The 9,440-nt window shown below is 45.6% G+C and overlaps 1 protein-coding gene across 1 annotated transcript; it reads left to right on the forward strand.

Annotated features, from left to right (window-relative positions):
* The first annotated feature begins 91 nt into the window (after nucleotides 1–91).
* SAP18 (Sin3A associated protein 18) lies at nucleotides 92–5,350 on the forward strand. Its single transcript, XM_060079850.1, has 4 exons — nucleotides 92–227; nucleotides 358–467; nucleotides 4,554–4,676; nucleotides 4,939–5,350. The coding sequence occupies exons 1-4, from the start codon at nucleotides 99–101 to the stop codon at nucleotides 5,093–5,095; spliced, it is 519 nt and encodes a 172-aa protein (XP_059935833.1). The 5' UTR covers nucleotides 92–98; the 3' UTR covers nucleotides 5,096–5,350.
* The last annotated feature ends 4,090 nt before the right edge of the window (nucleotides 5,351–9,440 follow it).

A 9,440-nucleotide genomic window follows, 5' to 3' on the forward strand; every position in this document is an offset into this window, starting at 1 on the left:
CCCGCACCGCCTAGTGCGCCTGCGCTGAGAGACGCCCCGCCCCCCACACCGGTCCTTGATAAATTCTCTAGCGTCTCCTCGCGAGAGCTTTGGTTCTCATGCTCGCTGTTGGGGTCGGAGGTCAGGGCGAGCGTCTCGCGGGCCGCAGGAGGAAGATGGCGGTGGAGTCGCGCGTTACTCAGGAGGAGATTAAGAAGGAGCCCGAGAAGCCCATCGATCGGGAGAAGGTGCGGGTCTAGAGAGGTAGAGGGGGCCCCGGGGTGGAGGGGCGGCCGGGAGGGGGCGGCCGTGCGCGGGTGGAGGGGAAGGAAGGGGCCGCGCTCGCCGCCGCCTGACTCTCGCCTCTCCCGCCCCCAGACCTGCCCGCTGTTGCTGCGCGTCTTCACCACCAACAACGGCCGCCACCACCGCATGGACGAGTTCTCCCGCGGAAACGTGCCGTCCAGCGAGCTGCAGATCTACACCTGGTGAGTCAGGGCCTGGCGTCGGGGCGGGGGTCGCTGGGGGCCCGCCTGCCGCGTTTTCAGTTCCTCCAGCGCTCGGGGCCTCTGGGCGCAACTCGCGGGAAGTCGGGGTCTCCGCTGTTGGAGAAATGGGTATTTGCTTATCTTGTGGCGCTTTTACGTCTGAGGTTGAAACTTTTGGGTTGTAAAGAATTGAGCCAAGGTTGCTGTCACTGCCGTGGCTGCTTGGTACGAAAGTGACACGTAGGTCGTTCAGTGCGGTAGCCGCCCCTAAACTTGGTCGAGTTTGTGGTGCTAGAATAACATGGGGAGGGGGAGCGGCGCTGTTGGGTGATATTTGTCGTCCTCGTAGAGCGTCTGCACAAAATACTAAGCCTTAGGTGTCGTAGCATGGAAAAAAACAGAACTGGGTGGTTTTTGTTGTGGTGCTTAATGGAGAAGCTTTTGATGTGTTTCCTGAAGACCTGCCCCTGAGCGTTTTACCCTCAAGCGTACCTTTCCTACCCCGCGTCTGACTAGGAGCATCACATACAGCAAGCTGCATGCAGCTCCTTGGTTGGACATTATCGTGGCTTTTTAGTAGCAGTAAAAGGTGTATAACTTTTAAAAATACATCTAGTGTGGTAAAATATATGTGATATTTGCCATTTTAATTGTTTAAGGGTACAATTTGATGGCATTAAATATATTCATATTTTGCAACCATTACCACTATTTACAAAACGTTTAAATTGCCCCCAGCAGAAATTCTGTACCCAGTAAGCAGTAACAATGGGAATTCCTCCCTTACCCCAGTTCCTGGTAGACACTCCTCTATGTCTATATGAATTTGCCTATTCTAAGTACTTCATATAAGTGCTCTCATATCGGATTTGTCCTGTTGTGTCTGGCTTATTTCACTTATGTTTGCAAGGTTCATCGTGGTTTAGTATATAACAAAAAGCCATTCTTTCTTAGGGTTGAATAATATTTCATTGGAAGCATGTGCTACATTTTGTCTGTTCACTTGTCTGTTGATGAACACTTCAGGGGTTATTTCCACCTTTTAGCGAAATTTATGTAGTATGATTCTAGTTCAGTATTGTTCCAGGATAAAAGATCAGGAAGGTTGATTTAACTTATAGGGAAGAACTGTTATCAACAGACTGATGAACACCTCTGTTCAGATGTTAAGTCTGTATTTCCTCCAACAAATTAAGAGTTCCTATTTGCCAGGTGCTTTGCTTAGACCCAGAGGGTATAAAGAGGGTACTGCCCTTCTCTAGAGTAAACACAATCTCAGCGAGAAAGCAGATGAAATAAACGCTAATTAAGACTTTAGGGTGGAGATGGCAGGGTGAGATTGTTCCACAGACTCTCTACTCTCAATCAAGAAAGAAATTACAAACATTTCCTATCCTAAACTGTCCTGTCCATAAACTGCAACCAAACTAGGAAAGACAACCTTATGTTATACCTCAAAATGGTGGCCAGAGACAGACAGGATGGTCGGTGAGGGGTAGCACAGAGCCCCGCTGCCACTGCCAGAAGCAGTAATGAGGGAAGATCGGGAGTTCTCAATTTGTAGAAGTAGACTGAGGGGCCAAAGTAGGAGGCCTTAAGACAAGTCAAGGAGAAAGGAGTGAGGTCCAGAGGAGCCCAGCAGAAGCTAGTTGAGTTTGCTGAAGTCCAAGGCGCTGTGTGGAGCTGTGGGAATACCCACACACCACAGGAGTGATGCATCCTGTGCTTGGGTGACCACTAGACAGGTTATTGGAAGAGAATTATGTAGATCACTGTAACAGGGTTCAATCAGAAAAACAGACCAATAGGAGATGTAAAGAGATTGATAGCAAAGAATTGGTTCACACAATTGTGGGGACTGCTTAGGTACCTAAGTCCCTAGTCTGTGGTGCATAACCTGTGGTGCAGGTTATGATGAAGAGTAGGCTGGAACTCTGCAGCATAAGCTGCTGAATTTCTTCAGGGAAGTCGTAGCTCTGCTCTGAAGGCCTTTTCAACTGGTTGCATGAGGCCCACTCATTGATTGAAAGGGTTTACTCAGATTATCTAGGATAATCTGCCTTAAAGTCAACTGATTATAGACTTTAATCCCATCTAAAGAACACCTTACACAACACCTGCCTTAGTGTTTAACTAGGGGCTGTAGCTTCTCAAAATTGACACATAAAACTGACCCTCACAGTCACCTAGCAAAGGCTTCAACCCCGAGAGAGCTCTTGCATTTGTCGCCTGTGTACTCACCTTTTAGACTGCTAATCAGAAAGCAACACTTGGCACTCCAACTGTTGGTCTGGGGATAGTCCTCAGCAGGTGGGAAGCTTGTGGAGGACCCACACTGTTAAGGACAAAAGGTGTGAAACGAATTCCCCACGTTCATTATGAGCAGGACGACAATATGTGGGAAATTCTGTTGGAAAGGAAGAAAGAGTCCTTTCTGGTACATAAGTATACACTGTACATACCAGGGAATAATTGACACAGAATAAACATCACTAGAATGTCAGGTTAAAAAAAAAAGTTGAGATGAGTTGGAAGCAACATACAGAGATTTGAATGAGAGGTTGGAATAAAGCTGTGATGGTGGAGATGGAGAAAAAAATAGATTTGATCTGTCTTTTGGCTGTGCCACGTGGCATGTGGGATCTTAGGTTCCTGACCAGGGACTGTCCCTGCACCTACAGCAGTGGAAGCGTGGAGTCTTAACCACTGGACCGCCAGGGAAGTCCAGTTTGATCTGTCTTTAGGAGCTAGAAACAACAAGATAGAGATGGGAAGAACTGAACAATGCTTAGGTTTGTGACCTGGGCATCTAAGTGGGTGATGGTAGTTTTGAGGGTAATACGAGAGGAAGGGCATGTTTTGCGGGGGACACTGTTGAGTTCTGTTACGGGCACACTGAGGAGGATTCAGCAGCAGTAGAGAACAGACGTTGATGTGGTCATCGTGGACGTTTTTGTTCTCACTGCACTTGGAGCCACGGTTCTACTTGAGGATGATGTGGTAGAGATGGTATAAATAGGGTGCAGAGTGAAAACGAGATGATGTCTTGGGTGTTTGACTCCCTGCTCGACGCTGTCCATTGGAGTTCTCATCTTTACAGGGGCCTTGTGTCCAGGGTCATTGTATAGCACTCTGCAGGCCGTGTTGCTTCAAGTTCCATGTCCTCCGTTTCATGTTCCCAGTTGTCAGGGAAGAAAACAATTCAGAAACTTAGACTGTTGCTTAAATACAAGGTGCTTATATTTTAAAAGGTTTTTCCAGATTGTGCCATATTAGCTCAAGGGACTATATTAAATTCTGAGTTCAAATAGAAGTTGGCAGGGCAAGAATATATATTGTGAAAGGAACCTATGCTTAGTCTTGAAAATTCCATAGGTTTCATTAGCTTTAGGAGTCCATCTATTGTAAAACTCATCACAACATTTAATTTAATTTTATTTTATTTTATTTATTTTTTTTTTTTTGCTGTACGCGGGCCTCTCACTGCTGTGGCCTCTCCCGTTGCGGAGCACAGGCTCCGGACACACAGGCCCCGCGGCCATGGCTCGCGGGCCCAGCCGCTCCGCGGCATGTGGGATCCTCCGGGATCGGGGCACGAACCCACGTCCCCTGCATCGGCAGGCGGACTCTCAACCACTGCGCCACCAGGGAGGCCCACAACATTTAATTTTAGAAAGGAGATGCTAAAATGTAGAAAAGTATGTCTTTGAAATAATGAAAAACAATTATTTTAAGAATTTGGATTAATTTGGACTAGTTATCCTTAAGTGGGCAAATCCCTAGGCCAGTGAGATGTTACATAGCAACAAAAGGTAGCATATATAATTCTGAAGTCCTTTTCAGCATATTACCAGTCTGACCTTAATTCATGAAAATTTCAAACCCTGAGGCTGGTAAGGGGAATATTTGGGGGCAAATAGTATTAGTAGGTGCTTTAAAATTAACTCAGTTGTAAGACCCTGACAGTTTCTAAGGTAAAGTTGCAATTGAGACACATGTAATTAACTCACTGTGTGCCAGTATCCTTGGTTACATCATTGCTGATTAATCAAATGTAATGTCTTTTTTTCTAAAAAAAAAATTCAGGATGGATGCAACCCTGAAAGAACTGACTAGTTTAGTAAAAGAAGTCTACCCAGAAGCCAGAAAGAAGGGCACACACTTCAATTTTGCAATTGTTTTTACAGATCTTAAAAGGCCTGGCTATCGGTAGGTAACTTTTCATTCTTAATTCCGATAATCTCTTTGATTTCAGTATGTTTTAACTGATAGGGATAATCCCTTCAACGAATCTCTTTAGTGGAGGGGGGAACTACAGATTTATACATCTTAATATCTGGTTTAGATTAATGTAGTACTTACATTTTAACTGTGCTGTAAGATAATGGAGCAAGTCTGGCCCCACGGTCACTTTGTAGCACACACTGGCATTGACCAGCCACCCTTTAACAGTTGGTCTCCTTCCCTGCAGAGTAAAGGAGATTGGCAGCACCATGTCGGGGAGAAAGGGGACTGACGACTCCATGACGCTGCAGTCGCAGAAGTTCCAAATCGGAGACTATCTGGACATAGCAATCACTCCTCCAAATCGGGCACCGCCTCCTTCAGGGCGCATGAGGCCATACTGAATTTTATTTACTATTTCTTGAATTTATTTTCCATTCAATTATGTAAAATAAACTTTTGCTTTTTCCTCCTCCCCTTACTGCCATTAAGCCTTTAAACTCTAAACAAATTGTAATGCATCTATTTAGGAGTTAGACTTGGCTTTGCTGTGGTATGAATATTAATAGAAAGTCCATGTTTCACGTTCTTCTGTAAAATATGAAAAGTGCTCTTAGCATTATATGTAAAACTGTATTGTTAAACATATGTTGCAGTCACTTTGAGTGTGAAAGTTAATGGGGCATGGGTTCAGGGTTTAATTTAGTATTGGGGGTTTATGCTAAGTAATGGAGTTGGTATGTTTAAGCCCAAATGGGGCAGAACAGGAAAGCCATGAGATTGTATTAAATAGAGCAGTTTGTCGCCCAGAAGGTTGTACGGAGTTGGGAAGAAGACCTTTGGGAAGGTGAGAGGGCAGCTGAGGCGTTTTGGAACAGTCTGAGCTGAGGCGAGTTGAAGAAGCTGTCTGTGTTTGAAGGGAGCAGCCTGCCTGAATCAAGGTGTGATGACATGTTAGAGAAAAGGAGAATGGGTGCCACAGTGAGGCCTTCTTATGTTTTAAAAATGGTGAGAATGGGGCATTCTGAGGGCAGGAAGTAGTACAGAGGAACAAGGGTTAGAACTTAGGATAAGGATGGAAAGGTTTACCTTGAAGATCTGAAAATGCAGGGAGGAATGAAAGAAGAATCTTAAGATCAAGGGAGAAGGTCAGGGATGAGGTCAAGTTAAGTAGGGGATGTTCACACGCCCTGTTCAGTGCTGGGGCTGACCCGTGTCTGATTTGAGAGGCAGTATGCACAGTGGTTATAACCAGCTGGGCTGAACATTTAAATCCTGGTTACACTAATAGCAACCTTGGACCAGTTACTTGAACCTGTTTTTTTGTTTGTTTAAAATTTGTAAAATGGAGGTAACAGCCCACAGGATTGTGAAGACTAATTAAATGTTTGCAAAGGGCTTAGAATAGTCCCTGACACATAAGAAACAAAGTGAACTACAGAGTTCGGTCAGGACGGGTGCCGCCTCCTCCACGGCACTGTTACAGTCTCAGCTTGAAGGTTATAAACAGTGTGCAGTATGTGATCAGGCCAATTACCTTTAGTCTACTGCAGTAGAAAAGTTTGAAAATGTGTATTCCAAAATTTGAAAAAATGTACTAGCAAAGTAACATGGCAGTCATTTGATCTTGTACATACAAAAGCAGCCTTTTTTTTTTTTTTGCGGTATGCGGGCCTCTCACTGTTGTGGCCCCCCCCGTTGCGGAGCACAGGCTCCGGATGCGCAGGCCCAGCGGCCATGGCTCACGGGCCCAGCCGCTCCGCGGCACATGGGATCCTCCCAGACCGGGGCACGAACCCGTATCCCCTGCATCGGCAGGCGGACTCTCAACCACTGCGCCACCAGGGAGGCCCCAAAAGCAGCCTTTTAAATCTAATGATTGTAGGATTGGGGTCCCTGGTGCAGTCAGCAGGTGACAGATGCCAGCCTGGAACCCCGATCTAGGGCCTCCTCTCCACTGACGTTTGCGCAAACCCTTGGATTCTTTATTCATTCACACTAGGTAGGCTTGAGCTCCTTCAGTCACACAGTTAACTTACACCTAATTGTTTGGGGAAGAGGAGCCATGATGACCTTCCTGTCTGTGGAGACGGTATGTACTCTGCAGGTCAAGAGGGCAGGAACTCATTAAAGGACTCTGAAAGCCAACTTCTCTTAATGGTGTGAACTCCTACAATGGGGGCTTCGCCTGTAATTCCAGGCGAGTTGAAAATAAAGCAGTTTATTTGCTTGGTTCCAACCTGGATTTTTTTTTTTTTTTTTTTTTTTGGTAAAATTGGTACATAACAATATATTAGCCTCAGGTGTACAGCATAATTCATTTTTTGTATGCACTACAAACTGATCACCACCACAAGTCTATAGTTACCATCTGTCACCATACAGTTGACCCCCTTTACCCTTTTGCCCACCCCTGCCCCCCTCACCATTGATAACCAACAATCTGTTCTCTGTATCTATGAGTTTGGTTTTGTCTTGTTGGTTGGTTGGTTTTGTGTTTTGGATTCTACATCTAAGTGAGGTCATGTGGTACTTGATATCTTTCTCTAATTTCACTCAGCATAATGCCCTCTAGATCCAAGTTGTTGCTAATGGCAAGATTTCCTTCTTTTTTACGGCTGAGTAATATTTCACTGCATGTATATACGTGTATGTATCTCACAACTTTCTTATCCATTCATCCACCCACGGACCCTTAAGGTTGTTTCCATACCATGGCTATTATAAATAATTCCTTAGTAAACATGGGGGTGCAGAGAGCTTTTCTCCACACCCTTGCCAACACTTATCTCGTCTTTTTGACCGGTGTCAGGTGATATTTTTGTGGTTTTGATTTGCATTTCCCTGATGATGAGTGATGTTGAGCACCTCTCCATGTGTCTGTCGGCCACCTCTACGTCCCAACGTGGAATTTTTCCTTTAAAGATTGCAATCTTCCACCAAAAGTACAGTTAAAGAACACCTAGTGAATTTATCATTGAATATAATGCTAAGAATGAAAAGACTTGTACTTGGTCCTCATTCACCTCTGGCTGTGACAGTACGGCTTTGAGCGAGCAGCCGAGCTGTGTCCCGGTCACCGTGACGGCACGTGCTCAGCCTTCAGTGTCCTGACTGCGTCACAGCCTCCTGAAGTGTCTTCCCTTCGGAGGTCGGTATCCTCGGTTTTCTCACAGCGTACAGGAGAGCTTGGCATTTTCAGCTACTTACCGGATCCTGGGTAGGGAGTCGATGTTAAGTTTATACTTAAATTTTCATTACCATCGTGGGCACTGGCTCGGGATGTTTCAGATATCAACTCTGTGTGTGCATGTAGGGGCAGCTGTGAAGGGGAAAGAAAGCTGTTAAACTGTTAGGCAAACTCTTGTTCCTCTTACATAGAGCAGAACTCAGCCTACCTGTTTCTATTCTACCACAAACTCCAAACTTAGCTGTTGTGAAATTGAGCAGCTTATAATTTGAGTGCTGAGCTGTGCTGAGGAGCTGGGGTGGTGCCTGACCTCATGTAACCTTCAGCACTGAGGTGCAGGCAGTGGCTACCATTTTCACTTCAGCGGAAGTGGAGGCCTGCTTTAAGTAACAGCTCGCAAGTGGGCTGGGAACCTCTAGGGAGACAATAGATGACTTGAAACATACGTTTCCAAAAATAGTGTTGTGTTGGCTTCCACTCGCTGCACTGGTACTGCTCTTGCGGTGAAGCTGTCCTCTGCATTAGACTTGTGCCAGGGGACCCTCATCCAGAGTATGTGGGCATGCTTCAGTCTTGGTACAAACCAAAACACCTGTCTTTTAAGGAAATGATACGGTCATGGTTTCCAGGTTGAGTATCAGAGCAGCCAGGTGAGGTCTGAGTGTTCTGGTGTGTATTGTATTGCTTAGATATAGGTTGTTCTTACAAATTGCTACAGTTTCTTGGAACCTGTAATGGAACAAGCTTGAAGGAAGCATATTTATTCTGTTAGGATTAATCATGAACTAGGTAACTCTTCTATGAAGACAGTCATTGATCTCTCCCCCCCACCCCCATAATCCCTAGGAGGAATAAGCTGAAACCTAAAAAGCAATTTTAAGAGTAAATGCTAAAATAATTTTAATAAGCAAAACCCATCAGCCTGGGAATGTCGTGAGGAGTTTACTGTGTAAAGGTGTTCTATTCACACGCCTACCTCAGCACATTGTTGAGAGGAGCCAAATGAAAGGGGGCTTAGAGGAGGGCCTGGTACAGAGGGAATGTTCAATAAACAGCTGTTTTAAAAACAAAGAAGAAAAAAGGCATTTGTAGCCCCCTCACTTCATGCCTTCAGCTGTCAGAATTTCCTGCTCCTACCCACGCTAGCGGGCCAGCCGGGCTGCAGCCGACTCCTCAGAAAGTGTCCAGGAGAGGATGAAATTAAGGCAGTTTAAACTACGAATGAGGTGAACCACCTGAGGCGTTTCCAAAATCTTCATACGTTACTGGAAACTGTCAGAATCTGTAGTGTTACTCCTTCCACACTTCCAGGGAATAAAATACGGGATGAATGCCGTGGGCCTGGGGGTGCAAACCTGACACACAGACCCTTCCTCGGAAAGCCTTAGTCTGGTAACAAAACATGTAAATGCCGATGATCCAAGGCGGTTAGGTGTCATGAGAAAGACGAGTTGCTGCTGACGATGGCATGTGACCTTGTTCAGCGCCGGCCCACAGGGTTTGGATTTAGGCTCCCAGTAGATAAAGGGTGTGGCGTGAACAAACGCATTGAAGCAGGA

This window comes from Mesoplodon densirostris, chromosome 17 (assembly GCF_025265405.1).
Source record: "Mesoplodon densirostris isolate mMesDen1 chromosome 17, mMesDen1 primary haplotype, whole genome shotgun sequence".
NCBI lineage: Eukaryota > Metazoa > Chordata > Mammalia > Artiodactyla > Ziphiidae > Mesoplodon > Mesoplodon densirostris.

What these genes read in the sequence shown, in the direction of transcription:
- SAP18 (XM_060079850.1), top strand. Translation starts at nt 99, where the DNA reads ATGCTCGCTGTTGGGGTCGGAGGTCAGGGCGAGCGTCTCGCGGGCCGC. An exon ending in GAGCTGCAGATCTACACCTG is followed by an intron (nt 468 to 4,553) that starts GTGAGTCAGGGC and finishes AAAAAAATTCAG; the next exon opens with GATGGATGCAACCCTGAAAG. An exon ending in CTTAAAAGGCCTGGCTATCG is followed by an intron (nt 4,677 to 4,938) that starts GTAGGTAACTTT and finishes CCTTCCCTGCAG; the next exon opens with AGTAAAGGAGATTGGCAGCA.